The following is a 16,185-nucleotide window of genomic DNA, read 5'->3' on the forward strand; positions in this document are numbered from 1 at the left end:
ATTTGATATTTATTTTCTACAGCATCGTCAAAAAATAATTAAACCACCCGGTGTCATGGAAGAGCCTTAATACTAGTGCTTGGATTTATGTAATTAAAATAAAGGCATTGAATTGAAAGGTTTTGAATTATGATGCTGTACGACTACATGTTATTAACACTCACAGCAGCTTCACGCAAGCGAAAACAAAGGATCTGGTTCAAAGTCCACAACTAAACACAATTTATAGTTTTCAAAAGAAACCATGAAACTGACGGGTCTTTACAACAGCTCAACAAATGTTTCTCAATTACAACAGTCGGTACTTTCTCTGACAGATTTACGACAGACGCGATGGGAACAAGTGCGAGGTAAAAGGTCTTCGCTGTTTAACGTGGAACAAAAGCTTCAGAGCAGCGGTGCCAAAGACTTTGACGAATTTCAGTCCAGTGTGAAAGAGGGTTATTTGTTATGATACTTCCTGGTTTGCGTCCAGGAAACAATGTGACCCAAATCTGACACAACAAAGCATTTTGTAGACTTGAACTCGGTGCACGGCTGCATGTGAGAAATGAGAAGGTATAAAACTATGTTTTAACAGTGTAGAGAGGATTAAAATACTGTAAAACCGCCTGAATATGAAGTGTTTCCTCTTAACTACACTGAAGCAGTGGGGACATTTAATCTCTATCAGAATCCGTAATCATCTGAATTGAGTGAAATCCCCACGAGACTCTGGATCGTTGATAAAATTAACAAAGTCCATTTTCCTAATGACAGCTTAATGCTCTGAAAACACCCCATTACACAGCTGGGGAGGGGGCTGGTGGTCGTGGCGAGCCCACAGGGCACGTTTCAACCAGCTATATTTTACTGTTCACTGGCATTTATTTGATTTAAATGAGCTCTGCTTTTGGTTGTAATGTACTGACACCACCGGGCCTTTTTCTGAGAATTTAGGGAGCATTGTGAGCGGCTGTCACCCCGTGAGGACTTTGTGCTTCCCGGGGAACAATAGAGTCCGTCCCCCTGAATCCCTTTAGACCGGCCAGGCCATCTGCTCGGACCCATTCCAGTGGCTTCCCCCACCTACAACCTGTTAGCTCAACTGGTGTAAATAACCCGCGGTGACTGCAAGAGATTTCTTTTACAGGAAATCGTCACTTTTTAAGTTTGTCTCTGAATTGACATGTCATGAAAATAACACCACATACGAATACTATAAACATCTACAGTAAACCCAATGACTGGACATCCTGGCAGCTACTCCTGCATCTGTGGATCCCAGTAACTCCTGCCAACCCAGAGGAAGGAGGAGGCAGCCAGGCAGAGCGGGGGACCCAATTAGCACAAGTGCAAATTATCCCACAACCCCGATAACTAATGAAAAATGACCCGAGCTCGTCATAACCGTTGGATTCTCTAGAACAAGAGAGCATTTATGTTTAAGCCCTGTGGTCTTAACTGTAGGAATTTGAGCCTGTGTATGAAGGCTAAAATTAAATGCCCGTAATGTTCTGCTGAGTTTCATGTGATTTCTTACGCACTGAGGCTGAGCAGGAGATTTAAGTTTAACCTTAAAAAGCCATGAAGTGTATGACAATTTAGAAATGTTTGAAATAAACTGGAATTGGCTTCATATTTTTGTTTAATCAAACGAGCACAAAGAGCTTTTGTAGAAAATGCTTGCAGAGGATATGTTAAGAAAATTAGATTTGACCTGCAGGGAGGCGAGTTACTCATGTTTTAACAATAGAGCTAAAAGAGGTTTTCCCTCCATGATCCTGCACATGCTGGTTCTTTTCTCACACAAATGAGCGTGTGTGTGTGTGTGTGTGTGTGTGTGTGTGTGTGTGTGTGTGTGTGTGTGTGGTGCACAGGCTTTGTGCTGCTGGTCACTGCCAAGAAAACCGCTAGTAGCAACTTTTCCCTCCTTCTCTCCCTCTGTCTCCAAAACTCCACCTGCACCAGCTTCGATCTCTCACCTTCTCTCGTTTGATTGCATCTCTCTCTCTCTCGCTCTCTCTCTCTCTCTCTCTCTCTCTCTCCATCTCACAGACACACACACACACACACATATAACATATCGATATCTATCATTTCTCACCTTCATACAAAGCTCTTCCCATTGACCGTGGAGTTGTTCCAGCTGCTGCTCCAGCAGAGTGGAGTCACCAGCCGTGATGTACTGGGACAGGTCTGTCTTCATGGTTCCCAGTTCCCTCAATCCACTGGTCAAACACTGCAGAGAGAGCTCCGTCCCCTGCATAACACACACACACACACACACTTCAACACCCAGTCACACGGCCATATATACGAGCTGTGCGTCCACGCTCCTCCACCTTTTTCTTGCTCGCATTTGCTCTGACTGTCCAGATTAAAGGGCTGTGGACGGGACAGGGGGAGGGTAAAAGGGGTAGAAAGGGGGAGGGGAGTGAAAGCATGGGGGTATTAAATAAGGGAAAGGGGGGCAAACTCAGAGGCTCTCTGATGGGACACGGGGGGGGGGGGGTAGCTACTGATGGAGCTGAGGGGTGGGGAAACTATTCCTCCAGATTCATGCTGATGAATGTTGTTGGGACATTTATGACATTGTTATGTGTTAATGTACAATTAGAACTAATTGTTAATAAAACTACCTCAAAATCAATACTTGACTTTGTTTAAGTACAATTTTGTGAGCTCAGTGTCGTCAGTGGTAGCTACTGGTATTATTTTAAAATCAAGGATTTCTAGTTCTGTGCTGGCTGGTTTTTATTTGATCTTATTATCTCAGTAAGACATGAAGCTGGATGATGATGGGACATAAAAAATGTTGCCTCAAGTCAAATTCAACATGATAAAGAATTCTATTTTTTAGATTTATTTATATAGATATTTAATTTAATTATACATATTACTCATTAACAGGTGTTTAATGTTTAATCACCTGAATGAGCTTCTCTCTCTCAGATTCCTCTGGTGTTTCAGGCAGCTGCTGCTTCATCCTGGTCTTCACCTCCTCCAGCTCCGACATGATGCCGGTGATTCTGTCCTGACACTGAGACCACTTCTGAAAAAAAACAACAGGACGCAAACTTGAAGATCTCACAAGTGCGACTCTCCACCAACACTGTTTACCCCTGAAACTCCAAGAGTGGACTCAAACAACGTCCCCCCCATTTTTGGGTGAACTATCCTCTGATCTGTGACACTCTTTTCTTTTCCCTGCTGGATCCTGTTTGGAGCGAGGTGGGTTAACACAAGTTTCCCCGAACTCTCTGGACACAGAAAACATCCAGATGTTTGTAATTAACACAGCTCATGAGGCAAAGAGGAACTTCTGAGATTCAGCCGCGATCGAGCAAAAGCTCGGAGCCAAAAAAAAAGAGCCACGAGAATACGATGAAGATATCAGTCATGGTCTGAATGGTTACAGTTCTGTAATATATCAGCGGAGCAGTGATGGGATGAGCGGCGAGAGACACGAGGAACCTGCTGAGCCTGGATGTGGATCATGGACGGATTTGAGCTGCTCTTTGATCCCTGTTGGCAGGAGCTCAGTGTCAGGGCAACACACCAGCTCCTGTGTGTGTTTGTTGGGGAAGAATCAAATCCTGGATATGGGTCATTCAAAGCTTAATGCAACAGATTTATTGGGCTCTAAATACATAAAATAAATCGTTTGACTCTGGTGAAATGTTAAATTGAAGTAAATAATAATCAAAAATAATAAATACTGTCACCTGAGCAGTTGTGTTAAGCAGGTCTTGGTTCCTCTTCTGCAGTGTGTTGGTTCGGTCCCAGTTCCCTTCGACGGACTGAAGCTCTGAGTGAAAATTACGCCGACACGGAAACTCTGACATGTTCTCACACAAACGTCTGCCGGCCTCCAGCATCTGGTTGTACACGGGAGAGTGCAGATCCAAAGCCTCTCCAGCACACTTGGACAAACGAGAGAGGCTGGTCCATTAAATTCATCACACAGATGCAATCTCCTCAAAAGAAATGAGACTTTCAGAGGAAATGAGCTACTTCCTCCTGCTCGACCAATCACCAGTCAGTCTCAGCTGTTTGTATTTGTGTGATTCAACCATTTATTTACCGTAGTTTTACTTCCTTTACTTGAATTTAAGTTCTGGAAATTATAGAGTGGAAATAAACTGTCATCCATGCTAACCTGGCAATCGACACAGCTGATAGGAGGAGCGCCAAGGAGGGGCAGCAGAGGATCAACTTCCATCAACAGCTTCGACAGGATTTTAAGTCCAAGCTGGTAGATGCTCCGAAGTCTGAGCTGCTCTTTCACCCAAGACCTGCGTTGTCCAACCAGAGCGATGGCACCGAACCAGCTCTCCTTCAAACTGGTCACTTGTGCTATGAGCTCATCTCTGCAAAAGAAACAAGAGTGAAGTTTAAATGGGGGAAAAACGACCATATCTCTGTCTGCAGACATGTAAAGATTTCAATTTGAAGCAGGAGATGAGTTAAAAAAATAAATGAAGGTGATATTAGATTCTTTTCAAAATGAAACTCAGCTGAATATACTTTCTTTGCAAAAAAAATAACATAAACTGGTAGAAGTAATAAAAATAAATATATATGTCTCTGTCAAATGTTATTCACAGGCAATTGCTTCAACAACACAAAATCAGCAGTTTTTTAAGACCGTCATAAAATCTAAAGTAGCGATCCCAGCAGGGGGAACAGAGAGAACTTTCCCTTGGATGCCTTTAAAAAGATTTAAGAGCCATCCAAGATTTCCACACGCTGCAAAAACATGATTTAGGGAAGCATCTCGGAAAAAGAAATCGAGCTGTTCCAGAACAGGAAACACCTGCAGTGCACAATCAGAATGTGGTTATGTATCAATTTGCACCGAATACGTGTGAAGACGAAGGAATTTAGCTGGAAAACCTAAAGTCTAATTACTTTATAAGACAACACGGTGGTTCACTGACTTAAATAGATAAAAGAGAGATCACTCTGCAGGGTTTGTTCTTAAAGCAGAGACTGAATAACAACCTTTATTCCCTCTGGTTTAGTTTCTGTTACAGCCCCACAGAGGCTTCGGTTATTCATTCCAACAGATGCAATAACAGTTTACTTGTCCAGTTCTAACTGTGCCATGACACAACTTTCAATAAAATATATATGAACCTGTCGTAAAATTCTTCATAGACTTCTCGATGAGATCTCGTAAGCGATTTAAACTTGGTGATGTCTCTTTCAAATACTCTCTACAACTTTTCTAGTTAAACTAGAGGATGTGCATAATTGGATTTAATTAATTTAATAGCTTCATTTGTATTAACTTCATACAGTTGAAGGGACGAACTGGGGAAAACTGGGGAGGAAGAAGCTTTTTCGTTGTTGCACATGCAATATATATTAGTATTTTCCAACTTAAAGCTCAATAAAACTTTTTTACAAAACATTTAAACTGATTTGCACAATATTAAATGATAATTTCACGCCTGGAAATATGTATTTACCACTTCATGACTTCTTCTCCATATCTCACATGTACCTTTTCCCTCCTGTTTCCTTGTCCATGGTCTTGACTGTGTCGCAGAGGAGACTCTGCAGAAGCTGGTGTCCAGTGATTATTTCAGCCTGAAGCCTCTGCTCACATAAATGAAAACAGCAGGAGAGAGAACACAGTGATCAAGTATTTGTGCTGATGACGTCATTAACTTCCTCCAGGCTAAATGGACAAATATTTCTTTGTGGACACGCTCGTCATAGTAACGAATGGGCAGTTTATAGATTACGTTAGAGTCTGTGGATGTAGGGGAGGGAAACGATTCATCACAAATAAAATGTTAAATCGCACGACCATTTCTGGCTGCTAGGTTGCACATAAACCTGTAGTTGATATTCCCCGAAAAAGTTTTTAAAGTTGTGTTTGATACAAGTCGGGCTCCTGTTTCTCAGACACTAATCACATTAATGTTTCTGTACCTGATGAACGGTCAGGATCTCTCGGAGGCTGGAGAGACTTTCAAGTTCTACGAACATTAATTCCTCGACGAGCTTCTCCTTGATGTGAGTCAGGTTGTCACACTTCTCCTGAAACGTCTGGGAACTCTGACGCTCTGCCTGCAGCTCTCTGGGGAAAAAATAACGACTTTCACACAAGATGCACATCGTCTATCTTTGAAGGAGACACACAGTTCTTCACAAGAACACAGGAAATACAAAGTGTTTGCACAAACACATATAAAATGCATCAGACGTTTCAACACAATACATGTACACGTAGTCACTTTGTTACCTGTTCATGTCAGATGTGCAGGTCGTGCTTTCGATCCACTCCCTGCTGAGCACGTGCAGTCGGTCTGTGTCCTGGTCGTTCAGGGTCAAATAGTGACTCATCTCCCTGACGTCAACCAGTAATGGAAACAGATCACTGAGCTCCGAGAGAACCTGCTGTACATCCAAGAAATTGTAAAATCACATTTTTAGCGTATGGCCCAACAGTCAAAACATCTGGTTTAATCCAATTCATAATGTCCAGTGAAAACTCAATCATGGGAAACAACAGGGGATGGTACTGACCTCCGCAGAGCCTTTGTCCTTCAACCCAGCATTTACTTTATCTTTTATGCTCCGAGTCTGTTCAAGAGTCTGCAGACAAGTGTGGAATTGTTCCTGCTTTTTCAAATCCTCCTGCGTGTACGGGGAGAGAAGTTTAACAGACTCGATCAACACGGATTTGTGAAATTTGAACAGTAGCTAACGGAGCTCAGGTGATATTCTGACACATTTTCTCACCTGAAGACAAATCCTTTTTACTGACGTTGCACCGCTCAGCAGCAGGTCGATCCAGATCAGGTGTTTGGTCTCTGACTTAATTAAATTTGCAGCCAGTGGATGCAGCCGTCCAATTAGAGGCTCGGAAGCCTTCAGCACATCGGCCGCGCTTCTTTGCATGTTCTTAGAAATATCCTGCATCTTCTGGTGACACAAATGTGAAGGAACAAAACAGAATAAGTAATGAGTGAGGACCACAGTAGATTAATACCATATAATAAAATCAGTCTATCGTGAGCAGTGTTCGTTTGTAATTAACTGAATTTAATTTCACAGATTTCCCTTTTTTCCAGCATCTTTCCAACTGTTTTCCATCAAACTACCTTGAACGTAACAGAAGATGTTTTTTTCATCTCAAAAAACAGAAATTTTTCTACAAATGGATCTGACTCAACTTTCTCAAAATACACCTGCCTGTTTACTTTTGAAGTGCGCACAAATGGAAAAAATGACATGAGTGGAAACACTGATGCTTGTTTTGTTGCATTTTTTTTTTTTTTTTTTTTGCTCTGAATGTTGAAAACAGCTCGTAATGCAGCATTCTGGCCCCGAGCATAAGTACAACAGATCAGGTGTACGAACGAATTTGCGGATATTTCTGACCATGAGTGGACGCTGGCTGTTCCTTTGCAAGAACATGAGACCAGTCGCAGAGAAAAAATAATAATCCAATTACCGGAACAGGATGAATTAAAGAGAGAATTTCAACAAAACCAGAAATTTGTTCCAGTCCAGCGGCTTAAAATGTTGTTTGTGAGCTCTAAATAAACAAGTCAGTGTTGATGAGATACGTTATTTATATAAAAATATAATATATTATGTTAAAATATCAATCAGTATTTTAAACAAAGCGAGAATTCAGCGTTAAATCACCACTCAGGGACCTTTATGCAGCAAATGTGAATTTTGCTCACCTCCACTGAATGAACCGTGGTTTTTGTGTCTTGTTCAGGTGACGGTGAGGACGTTAACAGCTCCTCCCACTGGCACCTCAGGTGTTGCATGTGAAGGGAGCAGTCACCAAAGAGACGCCGGTACTCCTGCCACAAGGAAACCGTCTCTCCAGTCTTCACGTGCTCGTCCTTCAGCTCCTGGATCAGGCTCTCCCACCTGACACGGCCACACAACACGTCACACGTTAGAACTCACACTGTGCATGTACCTCGTGTGTAGAAGTACCAGATAATCAGATAATAATTAACTGGGTTTAAAAAGTTATATTGAGCTTTTAAGTTGGATAATTTAAATTGACAATTTCCTTTTCCTTTCATTTTGAATTCAAGTCACTGACAGTATTTTCCCCTGTGACTAAGCTACTGACCGTTTCTTCTCCCCTTCGACTTGGTCGCCTAACGCTTGTGCTGCCCCACAATGAAGATTCTTTACGAGACCCTGGAATGACATTTCCACGGCTGCCCAAAGCTCTTCTCCTTTTTCTACCTTCCCTTGGAGTTCCTGCATCAAGAAAAAGAACAGAAAACACATTTCATTCATACCTAAGTTTGGGAACTGAAAAGAACTTGACATTCATCACTTCGTGTCGAAACAAAATAGAAGGGCTTTTATTTTGCACAGTTACAGCTGCAGCAAAAAACATATCTTTGATTCTTTTTCTCGTGGCATAAAAGCATCAATTTGCTTTTGCTGGAGAGAACATTTGGATTAATGATGATCATTATGATATATTATTATTGAAGCCTGTATTTTCACAAAGCGTGTGTAGGTGCAAGACATCACGGTCAGAGCTTCTGCTCACCTGCAAGACGTCCATGTGTTCCTCCGCCTGCTTTAGCGAGAACAGAGGAGCTGGCTGATGCTGCAGAGCACAACGCACCTCGCCGGCATGAAGAGTCACCTCCCTCAGGTCTCTGTCGAAACAACTCCACTGAGCCACGGTGCGTTGAAGAGCTGGTTTCAGAGCCTCCATCTACACACGACCACAGAGGAGCAGGGTTTTAAATGCAGCTTCATATTAAGAGAAATAAAAAAGCACTTTCCTGTTGGTTGGTTTTGATATTAAGACGTGTAAACAAATACTGGCAACAATACCACGATTGTTTTTGTTGTAGATTGTCTATTCATACTGGGACATTCACAGGTCAGTATGACTAGAGTCTTATTTTTGGTGACCTGGAAGTGTTTAAGTTGAATCTGGTCTCTTTTTAAGATAAATAGTCTATCGCTTGCTAGTTGTTCCACCACTAACCTTGCTTATTAGAGTTTCACACTTGAAAATGCTAAATACTGCAGCTAAAAACAAGTAGTATATGTAGTTTATCTGAAATCCTCTTGACAAATAGATCCACTCTATATCAGACAGGTGAAGTCTTTGGCTGCTACTTGTTTCATCTGCTGAACGGATTCACGATTACACCAGCAGATTTATTTTTACCTGTTGACTAAGATCCTCACAGGCTTGACTAACGCTCTCTGCCTGCTTCGAGAAAGCGATGTCACAGGGATGCTTCTCTTCTTTTTCAGCATCCACTCGTTTGGTTTTCAACTTCTGCAAAGCTGCAGCCTTCTCCTTCGCTCGGCCTGCAACAGCCTGCAAGAGAAATCAGACTCGTGTCACGTCTGAGGACAGAATCCTGTGCGGCACAAACACAAACCTGCCTGCTTCCTGTCACCGTACCTCCCACTCTCGCAGAGCCTTACGAGCCAGAGTTTGACTTGTTGGCTGTTCCCACTGACTCAGCTGCTTTTTCTTTTGCAGTATCCATCGGTGAAGCTGCTGTAACTGTCTCTCTCTGACCGCACAGGTGTGATGCATCTGTTCGGCTCCGTGAATCTGTGGGAGCAAAGACAAACAGTAAGTCATCCACGTGCAAATACAGAAAACAAACAAATACGTGTATGTAAACAGCTGCTGAACAAGCCCATCCTATAACCGAGATCTAACGAGAATATTAAAGCTGAAAAGACACAGAAAGTTAGAGTTGGCTCATTTTTAGATTCTACAGGTAGCTGTGATACTGACCTGGCTCTGCAGCTCTCCCTGGAGGTGCAGCCACTGGAGTCTGAGGGCACCAAGTTTCTCTGCAAACACCGTCCGCTCAGACTGGAGAGCCTGGACGTGAGCTCCCACTGCCTGAGGCCGAGACTGGCTCAGGAAATCAAGGATGAGCTGTCCACCGACAACACCTGCCTTCAACTCCTGAAAAATTATTTTACATACAAATAAAAGTAAGATTTCTAGATGGCAAGACTGAATTTGTGTTTAATTATTTTCCTAATTTTCCTTTGTGAATGGCTCATTTCCTACAATCTCAGTATTTTCATATATGGAAAAAACCGAGTGAAACTTCGTCGAGAAACTTCAAGATGTTTGAGCAGCAACTTCAAATATGTTCGTAACATAAATCAAGTGAAGTCATTTCAGGACTCAACACAACAAAGGAGAAGTTCAAAAATTATTTAAATTATAATACCTGAAATAAGTGGTTGAACGAAATCACTCCTAACACGAACTTCCTGAGTTTAAATAACGACTGAACTAGAAGCTCAGATTAAAGATGAACTGATGCACTAAAAGAAACAGTGGAGGTAAAGTACCCGATGGTGCTGCAGGACTTCAGTGATCTGAGAAGCATCTTTGACCTTGAGATTCTTTTCATTCTCTTGGTTCAGTGAATCCTGCTTCTTCAGCCACGACTCCAGATCAGAGAGCAGCTCCACGGGCGGCCATGCAGCCAGCAGCAGCTACCAGACGCAAGATAACAGAGAAGAGAGGGAGTTCACTTAAACCCTTCAATTTAAATTTTATTGTAGTAGTTGGACAGTAAAAACCAGTTCTGATGCAATCTGACTCTTGTTTCTGTCCAAATTATTAAATCTGTCTCCAGCAGATAAGATCATTGCATCCTCTCCAAAGTGTAAGACTTCAAAATGAACCTGGCAAAACAAACTCATATCTGGTTCCATTCACTGGTGATGAATGGTGAAGAAAAATGAAAGCGTCCTTCTCTCCCTCCCGGTCCTCAATCATCCTGAAACTAATTTCAGCAGGATTGTATTCAAGTTTTCACTCCCTTCATCGGAGGGGATTTCTCAATGCCTAATTATTTATTTTTTTGAAAACCACCAGCGCTGCCGTGGAATTTGGACCATTACGCTTAAATTCAATGAGAAGTGGTAAAGCTCAAAGTTTATGGGGGCGTGAGGCTGATAGTGGAAAAAACTGAAATACAGACAAGGTATATGATGCAGGATTATTCCGTCACTTCTTTAAAACTAGTAGAAACAAACCATTGTGATGCCACAATGATAAGTAACGTAACGGTGACGTAATCTCAGCTTTACACAAATTGTGGAACAGCTGCAATAACATCGAACAAATACATACAAACCAAATTATGAAAAAAGAATAAAAGAATGAAAATAAGAGAGCTCTAACTTTAGATGAATGAGAAAAATGTATTTGACGTGTATTTTAACTTTATAGATTGATCCATGTCCCATCCATTAACATGGAGGAGGTGTTTATAAGACCTGTACTGCAGCCAGCCACAAGGGGCAGATCGAGATGACTTGACTTTGCTTTTGGGAGCTGTCATGTTCACATACATTCCGTTGTTGAGAAGATAACGTAAATTTAAAAGCACCTGCTGCAGCTGGTCTTGTATCCTGGGCAGATCGGAGGTGAACTGGCTCCAGTTCACCTCCAGCTGGGCGATCTGAGCTCTCAGACCGGGACAATCAGCTTCACTCAGGTGGAGCAGCCGAGTGGCGTCCCTGGAAACAGATGTCCTCTGCACCGACATAGCCTCCGCCTCCTTGGAGAAGTCCTTGAGGACAGAGCGGTGATTGGAGGTTAAGACACAGTTTAATCTACTGGACGTGTTATGAACAGCTGATGAATGAGTTTCCAGGTTGACAGGCTGGTTCATCCGTCCATCCCGAAGCGTTTTTTTTTTATTTCTGTGGTGATGAGATTCTTTACCAGCAGCTTGATGAGACTGTGGTGGACAAACTCCTGCTTCAGGTCGGACGTCTCTGCCAGGTCTGACCAAGACTTCAACTGTGTCTTGGCACCAACGAGCCAATTACTGAGCGTGGTGAAGTCTATTTGGAATCTGTGGGGAGGACAAGAGAAACGTAGCTCATCCAGCAGAACATGACGGCTCCTTCGTACAGAGTGATGTCATTACTGGGGTTTGGGCCCAATACTAATAAATAACCTGTACACCAGATATAAAGATATGAGAGTGTGGGAACAACAAGAGTGTTGAAATGTTACTGTAAACTGAGGAATCTCCTGAGGGAAACATTTAGACATTTCTGATTTACTGAATGTTTCTAGATAAGATTAAAACAGATTAAAAGCCTGGAGTAGGGAAAAGACCATATGTCATTTGATTTGAACTGGTTTTAATGGTTTATTTTTAATATTTTCTTTTATGTGCTTTCTTATTTTTGTTTTGTCTCATTTTCTTCTGTGTTGTTTTGTTCCCTTGTATTTTGTAAAGCACCTATTGTTAAGATAAGTGCTATAGAAAGTGTATTATTATTATTATTATCATAAAGATTACATGTATTTTGTAATCTAATTTTGTAGGTGCAATGACCTCTGTTTCCATCATTGCAGATCCAGGCTATAGTGGATGTTAATATTCAAATTAATAAGCAGAAGCCTTTGTGTGTATTCTGGTTGTGAAATAACATTTATTCCTATTTTTCAGTTTTTCAAAAAGGCCCTGGAGTAAAGAAAACACTTGTTTTTGTATTTTGCATCCATAAAAAAAATTTGCTGACGCAGTTGTTCCAGACGATGACATTAAGGCAATAATTAAAACTGTCTGGCGTCCACTGGTAGATAATAAAAACATCTAGAGCATGATAATCCTTTTATTTTTGCACATTATTACTGTATTTTTTCGAACGTGTCCCACCTGGCCCTGATGACCTGGATGTCTCTGCAGCGTTGAATCTCCTGCTCTGTCCTCCTGACCGCTCTCCTCCATCGCAGCTCCAGAGCACCTCCTGTCTGTCCGACCGAGGCAGCAAACGCCGGCTCTTTCTGCAGAACCTCGCACTGATCCAGGAGGATTCCTAAAGCCGCTCTGCTCTCATCCAACTGCACCAGTGTTTGCTGATTAACCACGGAGACAACACGCATGAGATTCTCTCAGTAAGCATCTTGAATCTGTGACATACTGTGGAGTATGTTTACGTGCAGTGTGTCAGGCATCAATCTCTTCAAACAGATGCTACAGGTGGAAATGCAGAAGACAAGATTTCGGAGCTGGACAATCACTGTTTGTGTTTTTGAGAGAAACGTTTGACTCGTGTGAGAAAAGAAAGTAGCAAACTGTAAAAAGCGTACAGCAACTTGAATAAGAGTATGTTGATGTGAAAAAGTTTAAACACCAGGAGATGGAAAGATGGAAGGAGGGAAAGTGTGAAGAGCAGATGAGGAGAAGATAAGACTGTGTGTTCACCTGGCAGGCATCGAGTCTGTGCTGCACGACAGACTCCTCCTCCTCATCGTCTTCCTCTGGTTCCCCGCTGCTGATGAGGGCTTCAGACTCATCCAGCACCCGGCCCACTCGATCACAATTATCCTCCCAGAGGGTCCACTCCTACGGCAGGTCCAAAAAGAACCCCACACATCGACTTTACTTTGTGAGCACATTCACACCAGTACAAAAACACGGCACAGAAACTTCTCATTGGTTGATTTTATGAATTTTCATGGCCTTCAGCAAATGTGCGCTTACAAACCTGCAGCCTCTTTTGAGAAGCTACCTCCCGTCCCTGAGCCTGTTGCTGCAGAGCTTTGGCCCTGACTTCCAGCTGCAGCCTCTCATCCTCCTGACACCTGAGCACTTCTGGCTCACGCTGGAATAGATGCTGAACAAAAGCCAGCTGAGACCCGAGGACCGGCAGGAGTTTCTGTTTCACCAAGAGACCAGATTTATGACAGAAGTGAGGTTTAATAAATAAAGCAGAGGATGTGCTGAAGGTCTAAATATTTATGTGTAAAGTCTAATCATCAGTTGTTTAAAGGTTGTTCAAAAAAAAAAGAAAAAGGTCTGTCTCTTTGAAAAGCATCAAGAAGCTTCTGCACACTTTTTGGAAAGTGCCTAACTCAAATCTGGGCTTTGCCTGCCTGCTGAGGAACTTGCTGAAAGCACAGCGAGTTACCTTGTGTCTGCAGAGAATAGCTTGAAGTTGGCTGCGGTTGTGAACCTGGCTCATCTGCTTCTCTTTTATGCTTTCTTCACCCAGTTCCAGGAGGTGAGTTATCCCCTGAAGCAAGGCCCGGGATGCTTGCTGAAGCTTGGCTTTTTCCCATGGACTCTCCCTCAGATGTCTGCCCAGGATACACTGCTGAGAGACACAGGGGGAGCACAGAGTTTAAGGAGAATACCATTAAGTTTGGAAGCACAGATCCTGTATCATGTTTCCAGTCCATCTGCAATAGAGTTGAGGAGATTATTTTTTTAAAACCATTCATTGCTAATATGCTGTAATTAAAACAGTTTGTCCTCCTCAGGGTGGAGACACGGGTACAATCCAGGAATTATTTTCTTTAACATTGCGAGATTGTGTTTTTTGACAATTTCCCGTATTCACTGAACATTTTATACCAGTACAACACACACACACACACACACACACACACATATATATATAAATCTGTGTGGGTGTCATTACCTCCACACAAGGTGCATCCTTCAGACCTGGGAAGGTGACACTCTGTCCAAGTTCAAACTCGTCCAAAATACACAACTGTTGAAGAGTGAGAGAAGAATTAATCTGTGTTGGTTCAGATCAGCGATGGAGAAAGTATTCGGATCCCTTAATAAAGCAAAAGCAAACATATACTCTATTAAAAGTTCCAAACTTTTTACAATTTTGCTTTAGTTAAAGCATTTAAACAAAAATACACTTTTAAACATCACAAGTAAAAGTTTTCTTGCATTATTATTGACGCGTTAACATCATTAACCAACATTAGTTAGGATTCAGCCTGGAACGGCTCAAAGCTCAATTTCAGACCTGATGTTGGTTTTTGAGGCCCAGATGTTCAGCGAGCTGATTGTCGGATGAGGTGAAGAGCAGCTGGACTGTACTGAGACAATCCTGAAGGCAGGTCAAACACTGGGAGGCCTCTGGTTCCTCTGTCGAAAGCAGCGGCCCGGGCTCTGATTCTATTTTCCTCAACAGCTCGGCCACAGTCAGCAGCTCGGAGGATACGCACTACACAGGAGTTCAAACAGAACGTGAGCCGGAGAAGAATCAAACCCTTTCTCATCAATCAACTTGAATATATATCTTTTACAGAATTATGTTCAGTCACCTCCTGCTGCAGCATCCTCAGCTGGGGCTCATTTTCACCAGCGCCATCTGCAGTCAACAGAGGGTTGGTCCAGGTGTCCAGACAGAGGAGGACCCTCCGTAGAGCCTCGTACGTCCTCTCCTTCACATCTGGCTGAGAGCCGTCTGCAGACCTCGCCTGGGAGACATCAAACACATCACCAGCACTCACTCACTCACTGTCACTCAATGCTGGATTTTCCAGAGCTGTTGTTTTCTCTAGTGGTCTGATCGAAGGGAGATCTTGACTGTTGCTTCACTTAAATTGGCAAGATAAGAACATACGTGTGCAGAGAGATTCTACAAGTGTCTGTACTGCTCATACTATTTGTCTCAGCATGGCGACGGACTCTTGTATCCGCTGGAGAACAGCCGGAGCAGATCCGGTTGATATCAGCTTCTTTTCTGGAACCTAAACAGAACCAGACAGTCGTATAGTTTCAGTTTCACAGTTGGAAGGTGGTCGTACAGTGTAGATGATGTTTCTATATTTTCAAGTGTTTCTACTTTTGGTTAGCTGGCAATTGTATGTCTCTGAGAGGACGGCACGGGACAAATTAAGGTGGTTTATCCCACTGTTGTCGTGGTTACAGAGGTGATGGATATTCTTCATCTCAGATCCTCGAATCAGAAACACACGTGTCAGTTTTCTGTTTTCCTACCGTTTCATGGACCCCCCCGTCATCAGGGGTTTGACGTTCCTCCTGAAGTTTTCTCAAAGTGGCCAGTCTTTCAGAGATCTCAGTATAAAGTCGACTCCATCTTTGCTGCTCCTTCTCGTCTTCCTCGTGTTCTGCCGAGCTTGGGACCAAACAGAACACACTTATATCAACTGTGTCCTTTGCACACATGAGATTCAAACCTCTTTGACGTTGACGACTGGTCACTGTCAATTACCTGAGTGGCTCCTTAGATGAGTCCTGGGCTTGTTGGGATTCTTCCAAACTACAATGACTGGACCCAACTTCACTTTGTTCCTTCAAATGATGAAGAGCGTCCTGATGATTGAAGAGAAAACAGGGAAAATGTGGCTTCTCACTGTTTCTATTGCATTTTAGTTGAATCAAATATGATTGAAATGAAGTG

The 16,185-nt window shown here is 42.6% G+C and overlaps 1 protein-coding gene across 11 annotated transcripts in view; it reads right to left on the minus strand.

Annotated features, from left to right (window-relative positions):
- syne2a (spectrin repeat containing, nuclear envelope 2a) overlaps positions 1–16,185 on the minus strand; it is a 61,857-nt gene that overhangs the window by 11,979 nt on the left and 33,693 nt on the right. For 9 of the 11 annotated variants that reach the window (XM_069515513.1, XM_069515512.1, XM_020097766.2 and 6 more), the window contains 28 exons: positions 15,997–16,097; positions 15,762–15,900; positions 15,425–15,511; positions 15,083–15,238; positions 14,782–14,982; positions 14,437–14,511; positions 13,924–14,109; positions 13,501–13,671; positions 13,218–13,358; positions 12,669–12,868; positions 11,720–11,852; positions 11,382–11,564; positions 10,333–10,479; positions 9,758–9,934; positions 9,413–9,568; positions 9,170–9,325; positions 8,534–8,704; positions 8,099–8,232; positions 7,692–7,887; positions 6,739–6,921; positions 6,523–6,633; positions 6,239–6,393; positions 5,926–6,073; positions 5,492–5,586; positions 4,142–4,352; positions 3,708–3,905; positions 2,912–3,034; positions 2,087–2,242 (listed from right to left, as the gene is read on the minus strand). In XM_069515513.1, the coding sequence (XP_069371614.1) occupies positions 2,087–2,242; positions 2,912–3,034; positions 3,708–3,905; positions 4,142–4,352; positions 5,492–5,586; positions 5,926–6,073; positions 6,239–6,393; positions 6,523–6,633; positions 6,739–6,921; positions 7,692–7,887; positions 8,099–8,232; positions 8,534–8,704; positions 9,170–9,325; positions 9,413–9,568; positions 9,758–9,934; positions 10,333–10,479; positions 11,382–11,564; positions 11,720–11,852; positions 12,669–12,868; positions 13,218–13,358; positions 13,501–13,671; positions 13,924–14,109; positions 14,437–14,511; positions 14,782–14,982; positions 15,083–15,238; positions 15,425–15,511; positions 15,762–15,900; positions 15,997–16,097 (4,290 nt within the window). The remainder of the gene's footprint in view (positions 1–2,086; positions 2,243–2,911; positions 3,035–3,707; positions 3,906–4,141; positions 4,353–5,491; positions 5,587–5,925; positions 6,074–6,238; positions 6,394–6,522; positions 6,634–6,738; positions 6,922–7,691; positions 7,888–8,098; positions 8,233–8,533; positions 8,705–9,169; positions 9,326–9,412; positions 9,569–9,757; positions 9,935–10,332; positions 10,480–11,381; positions 11,565–11,719; positions 11,853–12,668; positions 12,869–13,217; positions 13,359–13,500; positions 13,672–13,923; positions 14,110–14,436; positions 14,512–14,781; positions 14,983–15,082; positions 15,239–15,424; positions 15,512–15,761; positions 15,901–15,996; positions 16,098–16,185) is intronic. The other 2 variants (XM_069515509.1, XM_069515510.1) reach the window with 2 other exon arrangements.

This window comes from Paralichthys olivaceus, chromosome 19 (genome assembly GCF_024713975.1).
Source record: "Paralichthys olivaceus isolate ysfri-2021 chromosome 19, ASM2471397v2, whole genome shotgun sequence".
In the NCBI taxonomy this organism is placed as follows: domain Eukaryota; kingdom Metazoa; phylum Chordata; class Actinopteri; order Pleuronectiformes; family Paralichthyidae; genus Paralichthys; species Paralichthys olivaceus.